Genomic DNA, 20,773 nt, shown 5'->3' with positions numbered 1-20,773 from the left:
TTGAGAATCCCAAGATATGACTTTTGGTCAAATATTTTTTACTTATGTGGTTGAACAGGGTAAAACAGAGTACATGTGTGTAAATGAGAGGGACTGAAGTAGAACGGTGAGGTTACAGGGAGTAGAGGTGAAGAAGGTGGGGGATTTTAAGTACCTAGGGTCAACAGTCCAGAGCAACGGAGAGTGTGGAAAAGAAGTGAAGAGACGTGTGCAAGCAGGTTGGAACGGGTGGAGGAAAGTGTCAGGTGTGATGTGTGACAAAAGAGTATCAGCAAGAATGAAAGGAAAGGTGGACAAGACAGTGGTGAGACCAGCAATGTTGTCTGGTTTAGAGACAGTGGCACTGAGACAAAGACAGGGGGCAGAACTGGAGGTAGCAGAGCTGAAGATGTTGAGGTTCTCTCTGGGAGTGACCAGGATGGATAGGATCAGGAATGAGGACATCAGAGGGACAGCTCATGTTAGATGTTTTGGAGAAAAAGCCAGGGAAGCCATATTGAGATGGTTTGGACATGTTCAGAGGAGGGACAGTGAATACATTGGTAAAAGGATGCTGAGGTTAGAGCTGCCAGGAAGGAGGCCTAGAGGAAGACCAAAGAGGAGGTTCTTGGATGTAGTGAAGGAGGACATGAGGATAGTTGGTGTGGGTGAGGAGGATACAGAGGATAGGGTTAAATGGAGGCAGATGATTCACTGTGGCGACCTCTGAAAGGAGCAGCTGAAAGGAAAAGAAGAAGATGTGGCTGAACAGGGTAGCATAGTCATTTATTTTTTATTGTCATATTATAGATGATAGATTATTGTATTTAGCTTCCTCCTACATGCCCTTTTTAAATCTTATTCTTAAACTAATTTAAAACAGTCCGGTCCTATGGCACTTTCAGGAACCCTAGTTTTGAAGAGAAGTTGTGCCTTGGTAACCTTTACCTGAAACCAGTAGCTGCCTACAGCTATTCACAGCTTTTCTGGTCACCTTAGCTTTGCAAGTATTGAGCAATTTGAGTATTGAGCAATTTTTCAGGTGATGGTTCTCTTGAACACTCTCCAGAATACTCAAATTGGTAGAATCATTTGTAGTGATTTTTACTGAAGTAGTTAAGATATTTTTTACTGTATATCCTTTCAGAGTAAAAGGGTTTTATGTATGAATCAAGTTCATCACTTAGGTGAGTACCGCAGCACTGTCTGAGAATGTTTTTTTTTTTTTTTTTTTTTTTTTAATAGCTGTAAAGTATAAGGTAACTAACTCACTGTCTGCGGCTATGTCCATATTTTTCAGTGTTAAGCGGAAGGAAGGAAGCTGCTTAAAGTGCCTTAAATCATCCAGCATCAGCAAACCATTTTTATTCAACTCATTTAGCAGGAAGCTAGTGATGGCGTTCATAATTAATCACTTGCCACACTGCTTGTATTATTAGGATGTGTTTTATGTAGCATACAGTTTTCTGTCATGTAGTAAGTAACTGCGAAGTTATAATGGCAAAATTTCAGTGGAATTTGTGATTGCTCACTTGAGTTGAGACTGTACTGTGATATAAGATAAACTGATTCGGTTCCGCCAATCTCGTCTCATTGGTGAACTGATTGGCTCTTCACTGAACATTGTGTCCATTTAATTTGGAAGAGCTTGTCAACAGCCCATGCACTTATGAAGATTGTCCAGATAAGTGATGTAAGGATTTGGGCCGGGGCCCATCTAATGCTCGCAAGCCCCCCCCATCTGACATAAGGATGTGGAATGAATAAACCCTAATGAGGCTTCTAGAGAGGGCAGACGCAGTAATGAGACACTGATCCAGCCAAGTAGCATATGGATCTCTGGTACTGGTTGAACTTTGCTGGTGTGAAATCTGTGTTAGCAGATTTAAGAAGCTATACTAGATGTAAGAAGCAACCTGTTTATAGTTTTTCCAATTTTTGCTAGAAACATATTTCACAAGTATTTTTATATAACAACATAGGCATTACCTGTATGTAATTTTGAAAATGGCTACCTAGAAACCACAAAATAGTGAGCATGTAATTGCTGGTATTGACTTAATCATACCGCAGTGATATTGAATGAGGGCTTTTTTGGTGGGAGTTGAAAGGACATGGTAGCATACGGGCTTTGTTTAAATAATTTTAGTCAAGAATTGGATCTTGAGTCGGGGTAAAAGAGATGAAATGACAACAGCTGTAAATGCCACAGAGGAGGAGGATGGATGACCTCCTTGAAGTTACCTGTGGGGGGAACAGGCCGGAGGAGGTGCTGACATTTCACAAGGCAGCAACATTGAGATTTTTTTTCACCACCATGTGAATGTGTCTAATGCTTTTCCTCTCACAGTCCACTCAGTACAATATGCACACACTCACAACATATGTACTGACCGTTGTGCGGAGTGGTGATGTTTTACTGGCACTCAAAAATCTAACTGAGCTGTGGTTAACATAAAAAACACCATTATATTTTTCAGCATGAGTAATTGTACCATTTACTAAATCGACCAGTAACTAATTAGCATCAGTTTATTAAAAGCTATCATCAGCCCATAGAAGTTGTCCTGGTTATGACATTGGTAATGGATGTGGCTTAAACAAGCCTGTTTTGTCAGTCGAGGACAAGATAGTGATAGATGTAAAGGCTAAAAATAAGGGATATGTTCTGTTGTGTTATAAGGGTGTGTCACTAAAACGGAGCAGGGGACTGCGTTGGTGGGGGCTTATTGCTGCTGAATCATTAATTCCAGTTTGAGTAAAATATACCCCTTAGTTTGAACAGCAGCAACACAGTTCTTGTTACAAAATAAATGACCAGGACTGCATGTTCGTATTTTAGTCAACAGGGTAGAGGAGGTTGTGTTGCAGTCTGGCAAAAGTTGTGCCAGGTTTTTATCTACTCGAGCCCTGCTGTGATAGCAGCCCTTGTGCATTGCCAGATTTACCTCATTCAAATAAACTAGAGGGCTGCATTTTTCACACAACTACTGTAAATACTGTTAGTATATGCTGGCAGCATGAGCCTTTTGCAGAAACTTTAGTATGTATCAGTCATTTAAAAATAACAGACACATAATTCTCACATGTCCCTCTGCAGACCTGGCGTAGTCTCACACTCTGCTTTTCTCTTGAAGAGCTCAATCAGCGGGCATCGATTGCTGTAATAAGATTATCCTACTCTTAAGCCCCTGGTCACCTTGATTGTCCCTTGTTCAGTTTAAAGTTTGTACTTTGATAATTTCCTCCAAAGTTAGGGATCATGGAGCATAGCTGTGATTACGAGCCTTCTTCCTAATAAGTGAAAGAGAAGTACAGAAATACAGTACAAGAACATTTAATAAATATTTTATATTAGAACTTGATCTTATTACTTTACACGTACAATAATGCAAACTTTGTATTATTATTATTATTTTAATTATTATATATTTATTTTCTTGCCTCTAGTCTAATTGTCGAAATGCGTATCAACATGCAGAATGTAAATTAAATATTTAAAAAAGACCCATATTGTTTAATGTTTAATTTTTGCCAACTTGATTACAAAACTCAATCCATCCATGCATCCATCCATCCTCTATACCCATTTATTCCTTAACCAAGGTCACAGGGATCTGATGGAGCCTATCCCAGCTCTCTTTGGGTGAAAGGCAGGGGTACACCCTGGACAGGTCACCAGTCCATCACAGGGCCACATAGAGACAAACAACCTCACACATTCACACTCACTCCTATGGGCAATTTAGAGTCACCAATCAACCTGACATACATGTTTTTGGACTGTGGGAGGAAACCAGAGTACTCGGGGAGAACATGCAAACTCCACACAGAAAGGCCGGGTTGCGAATTCATGACCTTCTTGCTGTGAGGCAGCAGTGCTAACCACCCAGCCACCATGCTGCCCACAAAACTCAATATTTTATGAATTTTTTTATGTTATTGCATTTATATATCATTTTTTTAGTCTGCAGAGCAGTGCCTGTGGGTACAGCCAGTGACCTTTGAAAAGGACAAAGTGACCTGCTTAGGTGTAGAATATGCTCAGAGGCGGGATGACACCTACCCTTTTATAGAATCCATTGAGGGGTACAAAATGCTGCATTCACAAGAAAGATAATTCATGCACTCACTTGCCAAATTAATCAAGTTGCATAGTAATGCACTCCATGCCCACCCTTATCTCAGCCGTGAATGACTCCAGCTTGTGTTCTTGACAAAATCAGTCTGTCATTGCACACACATTAATTGGTTTTACCGAGTTCACTCTTGCCCCTTATTATTAACGTAGTATTCATTTCTAAAATCTCCGTGGTATTGGGTCTTTGATGAGCGTATTCCCAACACATTTTAGATGTAGTGCGGGACGCATTCTCTGACTTTGCTTCTGCTCTTCTATTATACCTTTTTTGCTTTAAATGAATTCTGCAACATGATAAATAACATTACTGCTGTCTGACATTTAGAATGAATGTTGTTGGACTTGAAGCTTTTGTGTTGGAAATTGTAATAAGCCGTGAGCTGTTTTCGTGTTTTGCAACAACCCCACCAGACCCTCTATCCTGCTTTTATCTTTTCAAAAAGGGCAAAAATTTCTCATTTTGACCTGTGCTGGCCCAGCAGCTCAAATCTATAAGGTTGGTGTTGCTGGTTTGATGTTTATTAGTAGAGAAATCTGACATGGGCCTCCAGATTTAAAGTTTAAAAATCAGAGCTACAAAAAGAAATCAATCCAGTGATCAATCTCAATTTCATGTGGCTGTTGTTTTTTTTTCCCTAGCTATAGTTCCCTTAGGGAGTGATTTCAGAGTGATACAACAAAGCAGTCTTTACACAGAGCTGACCTGAACTTTTCACACTCAGTGAGTCTGTACAACAGATAAGGGTAGTCAGTGAAGTAATGGTTGGCACTTACACAAATGATGTATAGTTTATAAGACACAGAAATTATAAAATGCACAGACTATATTTATCATTTTTAAGCTCTTTTGTTTGCATTTAGATTATAACAAATTAGTTAAAAATAATAAACTAATTTGATCTGATTTACAAAAGTACTCTGGTGTCAGGTGAACCCTGTTCACTTTCATGCTCTTTGCTGATGGACAAACTGGCATAATGTGATATACGCTCCTGTGTTGCCTCATAATAGATTAAAGTATTTTTACATTTTTGAACATGATTAATGTGTCATAATGTTAATTATCATTGTTGAATCTGCAAATTGAATTCAACACATAATAAGTTGCCCAATGTGAAATCCATTTATAATTAATAAGACGCATATATTTAAAGGGTAACATTAATTTAAGTTAAATGCATTTTGTTCATTATTTTGGACTCTAGGTGTTTTTAACAGGTTAGAGTGCATTTACGTCTTTTCAGTTTCCATCTCTAGAGGATGAACTGTCTGTGCACGTCTCGGTAATGAATCGCTGTTAGCTCCCAAATCCCTAATCAATGTTTTTGACATATTAATTGAACGCCACCATTTCGGTGACATGTTTTCCTGTGTACACCCTCAACGGAGCTATAACAATGTGAATGCAGGACTCTTGACTGCTGTTTTCATAAACCTGTCATATAGATTGAGCCCTTGATGCCCCAGGACGTTGATTCAAAGCATCTTCTACAGAATTTCTTTTTGCTCGTTCCTTTGTATATTGCTATCAGTCCCTGCACACCTCATCTGAATTTTGCCAAATAGTAGCCAGACTAATGAATACTTAATTATATTCAGACAGACTGAGGGTGGGGGTTTAAGCACAGGAATCTCAGGGTTCACCAGCATACCAAGGACAAATTCTTATTGAGGAATCAGACCACCAGGAAATTCTGCATTCTCATGCAGCTGACCCAAACAGCCCCACAGTTTTATTAAATGGATACTGTGAGATAATTGGAAAGTTCTTAATCAGTCAAGTGTACTTCAATAATCACTATCATAATCATAGATTCTTCTTTTGTAGGATGAGCTCAAGGGTCATATCACTAAGTAATTAGCTGAATGACGTCTCTCACTGGCAAATTTAATCATCTAGGTACCTACTTCAGCTAACCTTAGCTCCATGAATTGAAAACACTCTTTCTGGTTAACTTCCCCAGCTGGAACATGGACGAAATATTATAAAGTTGATATTGGAGCACGATACTCTGTACAATTAACATCTGTTGGTGTTTTTTGTGTGAAGTTGTGTACTGCTGTGCATGTACTTCAGAGAGCAGAGTAAGGGCAGGTGACTACCACCATTTGATGTGCTTAGTAATCTGAAATACAATTAGATCTTAATGCAGCACACTTAAGCTCATCACAAATCCAATACCAATCAGTGATGTCCTTGGTGCTAAAATGGCGGCCTGTTTAAGTATTGATCAGACACTGCATCGCTGATGAAAGTGTGGTACTAGTTGTTTTACAATATTGATTAAAGGGGAACAAGAAAAGCTATTTTCTGCTCAGTTTAAGCAATAAAAATTGTCAGTCTTAGGAAGTCCACCTTAAACCAATCATAGCATTTCTGTGCAGTCTTTGTGACTTTCTATTGTACTACAGTATATATGGAAAAGAGTAAATATCACATTGCACACCACTGTGATCAATGAATATACAGTAGATTCATTGTTTTTTTTTTTTTCAGCTTTAAATGTAAAATTATATTTACAATATTTTTATGGAAAAATTGTGTAATTTTATTAAATTGAAGTCTAGAAACCAATATCCTGCTAGAGTTTTTGTATTGTATATCATATGTTTTGATCATCTGTCATCTCTGTTTGATATTACAGCAACTGATGAGAGAGCGTCAGCAGATGGCCAGTCGTCCATTTGCCTCAGTTGCCGTGGCACTGGATGCTAGGGGGGAACAAATCGAGCTGTTGCAGCCTGTGGCTGATGTGAGTCTTTTTGTTTGCTTACACACACAGATATTATTATCTAATTTCTGTTAGAGTTGTAGAATAACTGCATTCTTGTAGCATCTTGCAAGAGTCTTCCATAGTGATGGGTGGCACTTCTTTCATTTTGATTATTATAATGTCCTGTTCCCAATGTCCACCATCAAATGTTGTCAGCTACAAAGTCCTGACTGGGAGGACCATTTTATTGCCATTATGACAGTAGATACAATGAAGTGTTTCTACTTACGTACAGAATATGATGCAGTTGTGTAGTGCATTAGTACATCATGATTAGATCAGCTCATGCCCTCAGCTCAGAGTATGTCAGTATTTTATTCACTCATCACATCCATATGAAATCTGACACTGACGTTCCCTTCTCTCTGACGTCCTGACATTTTTTAGTCGATCTTAAGATAAATACCATTTATGTAAAATGATCTTTGTGAAAAGATTTTTTTTAAGGCTTTGTAGGTTTTTCATAATTTCTTTTGGAGGGGGGACCTCTAAAGTGTCACTGGATTGAGGAGGGATTGTTCCAATATTAAAAATTGTAAAGTCAAATTGTTTTCTGGAACATTTCTTCATTGTCATTTGTCCTATTTTGTATATTTTACTACATGTTTTCATTTTGTTTAAAGTGTTTTCTCCAGTTGTTTACTAGAAATATGCTGCATGGTGTTCTTGCACTCAGAATTTTATTTGATTAATTTGTTATATTACCTTGGATGCTCATACGCTTTTGAGCACTGTAATTATTGGGCACTGTTCAGTTGCTGCTGCTCCTCTTTATTCCTAAGATGTGAATACCTCTTATATAAATAGAGAGTAGATAAGAAGTCTGGCACAGTCTAGGGCTCAATGCCACATGGGATAAAAGCATAGTTTAAAGCAATATGGAGAGCTGCATCCTCAAATTGACATCAGAAGGACCAACAGTGTTTCCTCAGCCAGGGCCAGCTCTGTGTTTCCTGCCACTGAGAGAAATAAAATAACTGTGGCAACCAGCAAAGAGGCACTACATTAGCTATTAGTGTAGTGCTGAGTGGTACTCACTGTGCATTATGGTATTTTGAAGGGCATAGTAAAGAGCAAAAGAGGAGAAAAACAATGCTTCTTAGCCTCTGAGTGCACTTTATCATTGCACTTTTAAATTGATCTGAACCTGAATAGTTGTGGCAATCATGGCTTTGCCTTCATTTAGTAAAATGTTCATTACACACCTGTCAATGAGATGTAAACAAAGATGGTGTTTATAAAATGTAGGTAGAAATATTGCATTCACTAGAGAGTATTGCTGTAAACGGTGTCCCAAGGTGTTTTGGCAATGATAACCATGAAAAGAAAAAAAAAAAAAAACATGACTTCAGTATTGTTTCTCAATCATATCTAGATGCAGAATGAACCTACTGGTACTGGTCTTTCAGTTTCACTCAGATGTCCATACAGCCAAAGGAAGTTGCCAGAAAAATAATGTTACAGGAAACTGAGAACTCTGGGAGATAATTTACAAGTATTATTTTACACAAATCTGCATGCTGAATGTTTCAGCAGCTACTTTAGCAAACATGCATATTTTAGCTCATGGTAAAATCCATCATACATTTAATTCACTAGGCGGCTCTCAATTAAGTGTTGATTGGTTTAAATGTTTTCCCCAGTAGCTTGTAATAGTGCAGAAATGGTCCCAAATAATATTCAATGATGTGCGATGCTAGCATATGATAGACGAGGTGTATAGCAGCCAAATACATTCCGTATATCCTAAATACTTCCTGAGAGGTCATCAGGGAAACATATTATGCTGTATATATTTATTATTTATTTAGTTTTATTTAGTCCCCAGTGTATTTTGGACTCACTCCTTGAGTGTTTTCAAATGTGCAAATGCATGTACATACAGCTCCATCACATGCCCTGGCACCAGCTGAAGGTGACTCATATGCAACAAGCCTAATTCTCCTTTATAAAGGTTAATTGGGCTGCATCTGGCACCACTTAGCTATCGAAATATTTGTTGATATCAAAGAGGACACTGATCCTACCCTACTATCTTTGGTTTCCTGTTTGCTTCACTGGCTCCGTTTGTACTTTTAACACGCACACAGTCATTCACTGACATAATGCAGACAGAGAAATTACAGATATTTTAAGCATATAATGCAAGAACTCCATACAGTACTGGTCAGTTTGGAAGTCTGAGGTTTAAACCGAAGTTTCTTTTTCAGAGACGAAGGCTTTTGGCATTATAATCAGACTAATAGTTGATGCAGCTTGTACAGGTAAAAAAAGACACAGGAGGGCTGCAGCGCCACAATGACCACTTACACCCATTCTAACACATGAAAACTTTTAAGACTTTTTTCTCTGAGTGTACTGTCAGCACTCATCTCACTGTATTAGTTAGTACCAGCACTCTCACTAAATCTCTGCAGACCCTCCGGCAGGTCTGAGAGAAAATTTTAAAAGCTTTTCTGTCCATTTCCTCAATTTTTGGCCAATTTAAGCCCCTAAGATATGAACATTGCTTTTAGTGACCAAGATGTCAGCAACCATTGGACAGAGAGCCAACTGGGCCCAAACACTGCAGGCCTAGGCCTCGATGTCACAGATGTTTCTATTCGCTATGGCCAGCATTCAACATATGGAACCGCTAATAGATGCAGAGTATGATGGATGACACCTGTCAGCAGGGGGAAAGGAAATACATTTGTTTGTGTGTGTATGCATGTTTATGAGGCTGGATGGTTCTGAATACACAACAATACAGTCCTTGATTAATGCATAGGAGATGTGAAGGCTGTGTAACTGTTCTGTGGAAGAAATGACCACCAATTTTGAAAAAGCCTTAATATGATTGCATATGGAATGGTCAGAGTTAATAATATTTTTATTTTCCCCTGCATGGTAGAAATATGTCTCTTAGCCAGATTACTAAAGGCACTGATGGACAAGATGAGAGAGAACAGGAAGAAAGGAGGTGGTTTCACTTTGTGTTGTTGCATATTCAAAGGACAGGTGTTATTTAATTGAAAGAGAGCAATGCACTTTTTGCCAGTTACTAGTAATACTACATCTCCTAAAGCCCTAAGACCAACATGTACACTCAGCACTCCAGGTAGTTTGGACAAAGTATAGCTGTGTTCATGCGGCAGAGTATCATTAGCAGAGTCGAGAGAGTTGAATGGTCATGAAATCGCTGGCAATTGCCCTTGTATGTCAGCAGTAGACTTAAAATGTGCCTCTGAACAACTCTGAAAGATGCTTTAAAACATTGTGTTCTCATCATGTGGTCTAATTGGTTTGAGCAACAATGTGTGTAAACAGTCTGGGTCTCTAAGCTGCCTGCATGTGTTAGTTTTAAACCAAGCATATATATATATATATATATATATATATATATATATATATATATATATATATATATATGTATGTATGTATTTCAATAAAGTGAGAAGGGAGATTGTATTTAATGCATTTCTGCTGGTACTTTGGTTCATTCTTGCCTTGTTTTTCTCCCTCTGTCTCTCCATTCTCCTCATTGTCTGTCCCTCTGTATTAGTTCCAGTTGATTAGTAGTACAGGCAAATGGAAAACAACCTGGGTCAATCTTGACAGCATTTATAAGCTCAGCACATTACTTGAATTGTGCAAAGATGGCTGTGTTTTTATGAAGGACAAATCCAGAACCACAGACCCACAAATAATCCATTAAAAAATGTGTTTACACATTTACTCATTTAACTATTGAGGAAGTTCACTGTAAAGCTACCTAATCCTTATTGTAGCTTTGCCTTAGTTCCTGTGTGTGGAGAAACCTGTGCAGTACATAATTGGCAGGACAGTGTGTCCTTCATGATAAAACATGCTCAGCTGCCTTTTGGTTACAGCTGCATAGGTAAAGCCTATTGCAAATGACGCCCCCCTTCCCTGAGTAACTAGGAAACACACTGTCATTATGAACTGTGGTGTATGAAATGGCAAATGAAATTGGCACTTGGATGCAAAATTATACTGCATGCTTCATGGTAAACAGGATTGCACTTACTTTGATTAAAGAATTAACCAGTGTAAAGAGTGGGCAAAACAGTACTGACAGCAATTCATATCAGAGGTTATTCTATCTTAGTGTTTTTTTGGTGTTTTTACAGTTACATGTTACAGCATGTTTGTACTTAGAGTAGTGTGTATATTTAGCTTGTCAAGGCTTTCAGAGTCAATGCTCATTCAAAACACACAAATTTGCATCAGCGTTTTGGTTTTGTCCTTTGCTCAGGGTGAAAGACAGTACACAAGTTCCAGTGGAACATGTTAATAGAAATTACTCCATCCCACTCCTGGTTCTCATGTTTTAATGCATGTGCTTGTGCATCCATGTTTTTCTCCCATTTTGCTGCCTCTCTCAATCTCATTTTGAATTCAAGTAGACACAGAAAAAAGTCAGTTCTCTTCAGATATGTTATTACTCCCCAATTTGTATCCCCTCATCCAAAACATGCTGTGAAACCCTTGACATTCATTATCAGGATGACATGTTTTTCACGCCTGAGACGAGCAGATTTGGCCATTAACTCGGAGGGTAGGTCATCGCCTGAACATATGGAATATCTGACAGACGCACACAAGTGTTTTTGTTGTGTGACCAATCAAACTGTTTGGGGACGAAGGCATCTTGTCATAAATGCAGCAACTCCAGCGGTTAACGTCAGCATCGGCTGGATTGCATGTACCAAAAAAAATAGTATCACATGGGCCAGTGCAAGACTGTGCAACTGTCACATTACTGTGATTTAAGCTTGGTTAGTATAGCAGGTATGCCATTTAGTCGGATACATTTGTTTCATAGTAGTCTTTTTTTCTTTCAGGGTGCACCCAAACCTGTTGCGATGGAGCCGTGTGCTGGCGGGAAAGCTGCTGTGTTTACCGTCCTCATGCGTCTGCCCTCTGGACCCTCAGACTTACCACCACCAGGACAGTCCGGTAACAACATGAACAGTTTCATCTTATTTATTTACCATACTTTATTTGTTTATTGGTAGAAATAAATTTTAAATGAATGTCTTTGAGTGAACATCTTTATTAGCCAGATAGTATTTTGAGCACTATTAGAGCGAACAAAATAAGATTTGTTACATTAAAAAACATTCATGTGAGGTGTGAAATTGGAAATTTTCACCACTTTTCTTGCTTTGTTTGTCTCTGTAGGACTCATCATTGCCAGTGCGCTGATAGATATTTCACAACAGAAACCAACAGATTTTAAGGACAAGTCCCAGTCTTTAAAGAACCGAAAACCCCTACCTCCTGCACACCAAGGCACCTGCGTCTGACTCACAACCCCTCAAAACATTGGGTTCCTTTTTGTAACATCAGAGGTTATACTATATTGCTCCAACATGTTGCAGATCCCAGTTGGAAAGCTTTCCAGAGACAAAAGATGGCTACATGTAGAAGATTTCATTCAGCTGCTACCCTCGAAGTTTTAACGTCCCAAGAGCACAGCCCTTGTTGTCTTTCACCCTCTTTTGCCCCGTTCTGCATATGTCATAATTCAGTCACCATGACACAGCTTAGAGCAAACCTGCCTGATGAGTGGCTACCAGTGACATCAGAGAGATGAACTAGAGTGATTTGCACCTTTTGAAGCTTCAGTCATAAATATTTCGTGACACCTCATCGTCTGTTTGCTCAGAATGAGAGAATCGCAAAGGTGTCTGTACATTAGGTGATATCACGGTTTCCCTCACAGTGTGTTGGAAATAAAAGCAGATGATTGCAAATGCCTGGTAGATCCAGTACATGCTGCATATGGGGTGTTTGTCTTTCCTTTTGCTTGCCAACAAGTGGTATTTTATGGTGCTAAAGCATTTTGTTTTTAAGATAAGCTTGGAGTACAGCCTTTGTTCCATGGACTGAATGCATATTGCCTTTTTTGTTGGGAAAGCTACGTGCTAGGGCAGTGCCCCTATTATCACCGCATGACCACTTGAGAGTGTTTTAACAACTTTTGTCTTTTGATGCACCACTTTGCAAGTTAGCATCAATGATCTCCTTTAGCGTTTCCTGTATATATGTATCATCCACCCAGATGACGCTAAAGTCTGTATTTTCTGTGGAAAACGTAAAAATGATGCCGAGACATCAGACTGCAATCGCAACTGGTGGCATGTGGGTGAAGACTGCAAACTGGGGGAGGCAAAACAAATCACCAAATCATCAGATTAAAGTGTGGAAAACTCCGAAACATGTCTCTCTGCAAAGTTCCATGCATTTTATTAGCAAACTGGAAGTTACAGATTTGCAGATTTTTTTTTTTTCTTTGTGTTCACTGTTGAAGAAGGTATATAACACAGAGAAACACTGAAGCTCTGGCAAATACTGTAGTCTGTAATTGTATCGTTTTGCTGTGCAACTTGGACATGAAGCTTTTGAACTTGCCCTTGGACTGGATGCCATCTAGGGAAAAAGGAAGACCTCTGCTAAATAAAATGAGACCAGAGACGACATCCTCCTCTGGCTGTTTACCAGTTTGTTTTGTAGGTTTTTTTAGGAGTTCTCTGAAGGTATGACTTTATTTCCATCTTTGAGTACAAGGAGTTGTGTTACTTTTTCTAATGCCATGGCTTTATGTGAACTCCTAAGGAGGGGGGCACGTTGATCTGCAGAATTTTCAAAACTGTTGACTATTTTTAGCCCTGACTCCACCCTGAGCTGTACAGTGTCTTGAAACAAATGTGAGTCTTTGTCACTATTATATCTTGAGATTTCATGTGTTTGTTAGGTTTTTATGACAGAATGGAAAGAGATTAACTTTTATTTTCAGCCTTGTCACCTGTTACTATTGTATCTATGAAAAACTGTAAGTCTTTTGCTACATTTGTGAAATGAACATTTCTGTTCATATTTTGTTTTGATATTTAACAGATTCCTGTGTAATAGCGCATTTAACTTGATTTTATTGTTGACTTAAATCAGCTGTTATAATGTCAATTCTTTTTGAGTTGTACATTTTTAAGGACTGTACGGGCATTGTCTTGCTTTTTGTTGAAAAGTGGTCATTATGATGCATTTCATACCAGATGGATAGTATGCCAGCTAATGTGTTTTTATTTTTGTTTGTAGGATAATTCTATAACAGTGTCATTACACAGGAATCGCAGTTTCACTGTACCGTGATAAAAGATGAGAAACTTCATATCATTAATCTTCAGTGTATTTTAAAGATGGACAACATGCCAGAAAATAAAAAAAATTAAAAAAAACAGTCCTGAAGATCATTTGCACACTTTTTGCTTGCAGTAGTTTTAGTACAGGCATTGAATTTTATAGTATATTTCCTTTTCCTCTGCTTCAGTCTGTCTGGTGCTTGCTGTTTCTGAATCTTAAATCTTCAATTTGCTATTGCATTCTGGTGCACACTGTTCAACACTGGTTGGTTGTCTCAACTAAAGATAATTATTCTCACTGAAAATGACTGAGAGAAACTACAACCCAAACATAAAGTGTTTTGAACATAAGCAATTGACAGTAAAAGCTGCAAAAATGGTTTCTTGGTTGGTACATTCATAATTTCTTAAAAGGATGAATCTAAACAGTTTTGTGTTTACTAAAATATTAAGCAATTGAAGCATCTTCCCTGGTTCTGCTTGGAAAATATAACATTTTAATAAATGAAAGTCAAAGAGAAACATTAAAGTTTGGATAGAATATCAGTACATATTTGAAATTTTTACATTTTCTCAAAAATTACATTTGAAACACCCAAGCACACAAATTCAGAGAAATGAATCTCTTATAAATACATGATAAAACTAGATTATCTTGTAAAATTGTTTAGACTGTAGAGAAGAGGTCAAACTTACAAGAAATTTCAAACAACAAAAAAAAAAAAAAAGGATCTAGTAACATAATTTTGCCTCCAAGATGCACTTTGGGCTAACGATGTGACAAAAAGAATATACTGCATTAACCCATTTTACAGAACAGCCTGATATGAAAGGCTTGTCCTTCACCTTTCAGAATGCTCGCTCTTTAACATCAGTGGTGTGCATTTAAACGAGCATGTCAAGGAATGAGATGCAGACTGCCATCATCATTTATTCTCAACAGTTGACTTATTTCCTGCAGGTGCTCTTGGCGAGAAGCCACTGTAGTATGTGAAAGGAGTATTCACCTTGTAGGCTGTGGATAAACACATTAATGCTACACTACAGTATATACAAAGGACACATGTATAATGTAAGTGCTCTTTGCGAAGATTTTACGTTCATATTTCAGATTTTACACAATTTCCTCTCCAGACTGGTGTTTTTAGTGGGATTACATGCTGCATGCTCAATAAAACTTGTTTTTAATCCTCTATAGTAGCGTGCACTTTGAGTTAAAGGCTCCCCGACCAGAACGCATCCCCTCATTTTGTCTGTTCAAAGAGAATTTACTGTAGTTTTCATTCCATGTGTGCCCCAGCATTACTGTAGCTGACAGCTCTTGAGGTCAAGGTGGTCTCATAGCTCTGCTGTGCTTTACAGTTTTGTGGCATTTGTGGCTGCCACATGTACAATTGCAATATGGCTGCCGTAACTGCTCCCTGCTGTTTTAGTGAAGCTGAAAATAGACACGATATAATGTCTTCAATAGGTACATCAGGGCAATCTTTATCATTTGTGCAGCAGCCAGTATAGTCACATGATGTCTAATGTGTGACCAATAACTGAAATATTGCACAATTAAAGTGTATAGACCTCATTTTTATAAATCCCAAGAAGCAGCAGGATGGGAGAGGGTAAAAGAGAATTTGTCAACACTCACTATTAATTCTTGTATTTGTGCAAAGTCTGAGAGGATGTTGACAGGTTTTTACTGGCGATGGTAAATGTTCCCTTTCAGATTGTGACAGTAAAACCAAAGTGTGAATCATCCATTCATCTCAGGAGTGGGAGCAGTTTCACACTGAAATACTTTTTTGTGTAGTTGGTACCAGGACTGATGGCAGTTCTCCTTACGGGTGCAGTGCAGCACATCACATATTGGTGGTTTGCACTGTTGACTCACAGCAAAAAGGTGCCTGGTTATATGGAGCCAATTCAATGTCTTTAAGTTTTGGCATTGTAAACAAAGTTTGGCATTGAAAAAAGAAGCATTGGAATTGAAACACCTTTCTTGCAATTGGGCATTAAAAATATATAATTTGATTTTTGTATCTTTTTTCATTATGGTGTGTTTTTCAGTGATAATCTTTTGATACTTCCTGTTTTTTTTCCGATGTTCTTTTTTGTACATGCATATTGCATACCTGCATACATATTATGTATTCTTGCACATGCGCGGTGACCCATGTGTCAGAAAAGGTCAGATGTCAGACTAGCTTCCCCCTACGTCAATCAAGTGACAAATTTCATAGTGAGGACGGATGATGGGCTGACGTCGACTTTGTTAATGCCATATGATCTACCCACACTACCTTTGCGATCGACGTATTGGTCACCCCTGCTTTAAATCCATGTGGCACGCAGTTAGTCTCTTGGCTGTGCGCGCAAAGACGCACATACACGCAAACAGTCTAAACATGAACATGGGGTTAAGCCCAGAGTCCAGAAGCCTTGATGGTTTTGTAGTATCGTATTAAAACAGCTGCAGTGATCGTATTAGAATATTCAATGGGAACTCGCTGATCTTCAGCGGAAACAACGCGGTCGATTTGGCGTCATTGTTGGCACCTGTGTGCCAACTGTGTTCTTCCATTGGAACCTCGGCGTCAGACATTTCCACTAACGTCTCTGCTGAAGTTGTATTTCAGTGACATGTTATTTCAATAATACACACAGCGGCTGCTAGTTAAACGTTTCTAAGACACTTTTAACTCTGGGCATGACGCACAATAAGCAAAAGCAAAGGACGGATTTGTTTGGGAGAAGGCCTGGTGGACTATTCCTTGTGGACTTCACCTGGTGGACTCTTCCTTGTGGACTTCACCTGGTGGACTATTCCTGGTGGACTTCACCTGGTGGACTTCACCTGGTGGACTCTTCCTGGTGGACTTTCCCTGGTGGACTTTACTGTGACATCCTCTGAACTCTACTCTGCTGAGATGTTGAGGATAACTGCTTGACCTCAGGTACGATTTTGTTGCGTAATCTCTGTGTCCAGTTTTTTCTTTTATTCTTCTGCCTTGTTGATTCCATACCATCATATATGAGCAGGTGAAACTTGTTGCTGGAGAGGTCAAAGGTGCATGACTGCATGAGTGCTATGGGTTGGCCTGCAGCATACCATACTGTGTGTCCTCAGCTGTTGGTGTTGTTGTGGCTGATCTGTTGGCCTAGTGCAAACTTTCAGTAGAGGGTAATATTGTTTATTGCCCTTGGGGGTGTAAACCAATTTGTTGGCTTTCACACAAACACATTTGTGTGTGTGTGTGTGTGTGTGTGTGTGTGTAGTGTTGGCTTCATGGTGCAGTCCATATAGCTATTGTCAGATAAGATAGTCATCCCCACAATTTCTCTCCACATTCTTATCTGTTAAACATTAGAAAAACACTTAAATTGAAATCAATGGGTTTATAAAACAGCTTGCTCTACTGCTTTTCATATCATAATTGCATCGAAAGTACTGAGCTCCTGTTCTGTGGATTATATTGCTGTTGCACTCATCTGCTCTTATTGCCAACCTTAAGCTTTATCTGTGTACCGATGGTCATCTGGTGCTTATCAGTGATACATAACATTTCAGAAGAGACTGCACCAAACTGAGTTTTTTTTTTGTTAGTTGAATGTGTCTTGAGTTATTTTTTGTTATCTCTTGTTATCTGTTGCATATCATATGTTAAGCCTGCAGCTGTGTAGATGTGATTGCTTGATTTAGATTTACCAGGCTCACTAGCTTATATTCTGCTCGTCTTATCTGCTCAGTCTGGAGAACAGTCGTGTGGCTGACTGAAGGGCATTCTTGGTATTGATACTCAAATTTCTGCTGTACTTTACGCAGTGTAGTAACAGGGTCAGAGCCTGGTTACCAAAAATCAGCTCTGTACACGTTTTGTTCCCACATAAGTAATCTGTTATGTCGGAGGTGGCTGCCTATCAACTAGATCTGAACATTTCCGGGATCATGTTTCTGTAACGATTAACCATCAACTGGCTACACATCAATTTCCATGATACACACACACATACTGCCAAGGTATCAGATGTAACAGTATTGCAGTGAAGCAACACAGCCATCACAGTGAAATCTGTCACTGTTGGAACAAAAATGTTTGAGAACATCTTTAAATATGTTATTTTTGACAGAACACATTTGCAGGAGGGACAAGTGACTAGGTCAGCCACAGTGGCCAGACGCAGAGCCCACAGCCTCTGAGAATGAATAGACTTTGGTTATTTAAAAGGAAGCAGCAACAAATTCTCCTGTGGCAGACTCATTACTTTGATTGAGACCAGCTGGTGTCATATTCTGCAGTTTCACCTCAGGTCGATGTTTGTGGAAACAGGGCTCTCTGTGGTGCTGAAAGGTGTGGGCTCCACAGTCCACAGTCTGGAGCTGAGCATAACTCAGAGTGAAGAAGGCTTTGTTTCTCTAACATGTACAAGTATTTATTTCTTTACTCAAACCACAGACCAATGCCGATGGAACCTGGGTAACTTGTAGTGCACAGACTTTGAATTTATTCTCATTAGAAAAGAGCCTTCAGATGTGTAGGAGCAGCTTCAGTGCTTAGCAGCTACTACAGTAATTTGGAGGTTGTACAGTATTAACAGAAGAAGTCAGTAGCAATTACATTGAGTAATTGTCCTTTTAATAATAGAGATGTCTAAACATCTTGAAATAAACCTTGGGTTAGGTGAGTTAACTGAAGACACAAATAGGACATTAGTGGCCCTGCTTAATCTCCAGTTAACAAATACTAAACCACTGGAATAGTTAATATTGTTACTATTTAGATTGTTTGTGGTGGTAATAACTAATAATGTGATGGAGTCCTAATATGACCCCATCAGATTAATATGATAAACCATTTCTTGAACTGAAATTCATTTGTTCAATATATTTATTCGTTTATGTGGGTTTAATGTATCATGCTGAAATTAGTAATCACTGCCAATATTATTTGAGTCATTTATCTAGTAAAAATTTTTTATTTTCTTGTGTAAGCTTCTTCAATGAGAGAATCTTCTGTTTTTCTGTTTTATTATATCAATTATATGTAGACACAAGATATTTAAAGAGTCAAACCTTTCCTTTATTTTTCTGACAGTTTTATAAACTAAAACACGTGTAGTATACATACATACTGTGACACAGTGTTATAGGTCTCTCCTCAGCCATGACCCTTTGACTCCGTTTTGTCATATTTACTGTTTTCTTGTCTTCCATTTTTTTTCCTGTGGAACAGAGCTTATGGTTTTAGCTTCTGTCTGCAATCAAGTACCTGCATTATTATCTGTTATCTTTGCCCCGACACTGCTTTGAAAAAGATGTGAGGGGAAGCATCTCTAAATAACTGATGCCATGGAGTGTTTACTGTGAAAAGGCAGGCACATTCTGACACTTGGGCACAACAACAACAACAAAGAAAAAGTAATAAAGTGAAATTGTTGCTGCTCTCCTGGTTAATGGAAAAGGTGAAATCCACAGAGTAGTTTTGAGGTGCTGAAACAATGTTGCTTGAGAGGTCAAAGTTGCAGTAATTAGATGTGATCCCTACAAGGCAGTGCTGCTATGATTGAACTGTTTTATCAGTATCCTCTTTAATCTGTGCCAAGGGTGAACATTTGGATTGAGCAGACCTGCAGTGGTTTTATAGTCATGGGAGGGGGACTCTGAAAACCCTATCTTCCAGTCCTCAGGACTTTATGGCAGGGGATCAGTAAACCTGGAGAGCAATAATATTTATCATAGATTTAATGACAACTGTTCTTGTCTTGAGGCTTCAGTCAACTACTGTGTGTGTTGCATTCTCAAAACTTGAACGTTTAAATTGTAATTTCGTTCACGTCTCTGAATGCAATAACACTAATCAGATACCAGGAAGAGGTGCAAGAGTTTTGACATTGACACAAGGCACAAGGACATTTAATCAGAAACGTATATATATTATAATTTTACCTTGAACGTACTGTACGAAATGTACATTTGATTTAAACATTTGTCTGTTGCCTGTCTTTCAGCCTGGAGCCAGTTTTTCCCTGCTGAAGGTGTAAATCTTTAAAAATAGGTTATGACCATATAACCACACCTCACCAGGCATAAATGAGTGTGAACGGTGATCTATATGTCTAGAGTATGTTGGCCCTGTGATAGACAGGTTGACCTGTTCAGTGTGCACCCGCCTCTTCCCCAGTGCTTGCTGGGATTGTCTCCAGCTCTCCTGTCACTTTGAACAGCTTAAGTCGTAAAGCTAATGGATGGATGGAATTAATACCTGTTTGCAGTGGATATTTAGGAGCATATTAGCTACTGTAATGGAGTAATGGATACACATTCAATACAAATAAGATCAATTCCTTTTTTTATTCCCCCCCCAATATCTTAGGGACCAGATATAGTCCAGCAAACATACATTTCCAGTCTTTATGCTAAGACTATGGAATGTACTCCTATATAAAGCTAAAATAACTAATGCCAGACAGTGACAGTAACAGGCAGATATGGGACATATGGATTCAATCTTCAAAATAAGCACATTTCCCAACTTGTTGAAATAAGTGCAGACTCCTGAAATATGTTTTGTGTGTTAGGATATCTCCATCCAATATAATGTCGGCCCATCATTTAGAACAGACAGCTGTCAGTTTCATCTCATGCAAAACATTAGGACAATATTTCGCCTTTTTTGATTCTGTGACATGTCTAATAAATCTTAGGCTCTCCGACTAGGTCAAGTATTCCATCACTGTGC

At 38.7% G+C, this 20,773-nt stretch overlaps 1 protein-coding gene across 1 annotated transcript in view; it reads left to right on the top strand.

The window, feature by feature from the left end:
• Positions 1-14,128, top strand: part of atrnl1b (attractin-like 1b) — a 55,103-nt gene extending 40,975 nt beyond the window's left edge. The window contains exons 27-29 of the mRNA XM_026315487.1: positions 6,766-6,873; positions 11,742-11,856; positions 12,082-14,128. Coding sequence (XP_026171272.1) covers positions 6,766-6,873; positions 11,742-11,856; positions 12,082-12,206 — 348 coding nt within the window. The 3' untranslated portion in view covers positions 12,207-14,128. The remainder of the gene's footprint in view (positions 1-6,765; positions 6,874-11,741; positions 11,857-12,081) is intronic.
• The last annotated feature ends 6,645 nt before the right edge of the window (positions 14,129-20,773 follow it).

The sequence above is a fragment of the Mastacembelus armatus genome, chromosome 19, assembly GCF_900324485.2.
Source record: "Mastacembelus armatus chromosome 19, fMasArm1.2, whole genome shotgun sequence".
In the NCBI taxonomy this organism is placed as follows: domain Eukaryota; kingdom Metazoa; phylum Chordata; class Actinopteri; order Synbranchiformes; family Mastacembelidae; genus Mastacembelus; species Mastacembelus armatus.
Note: the sequence above shows the minus strand (reverse complement) of the source record. Positions and strands in the feature narration are given on the sequence as shown.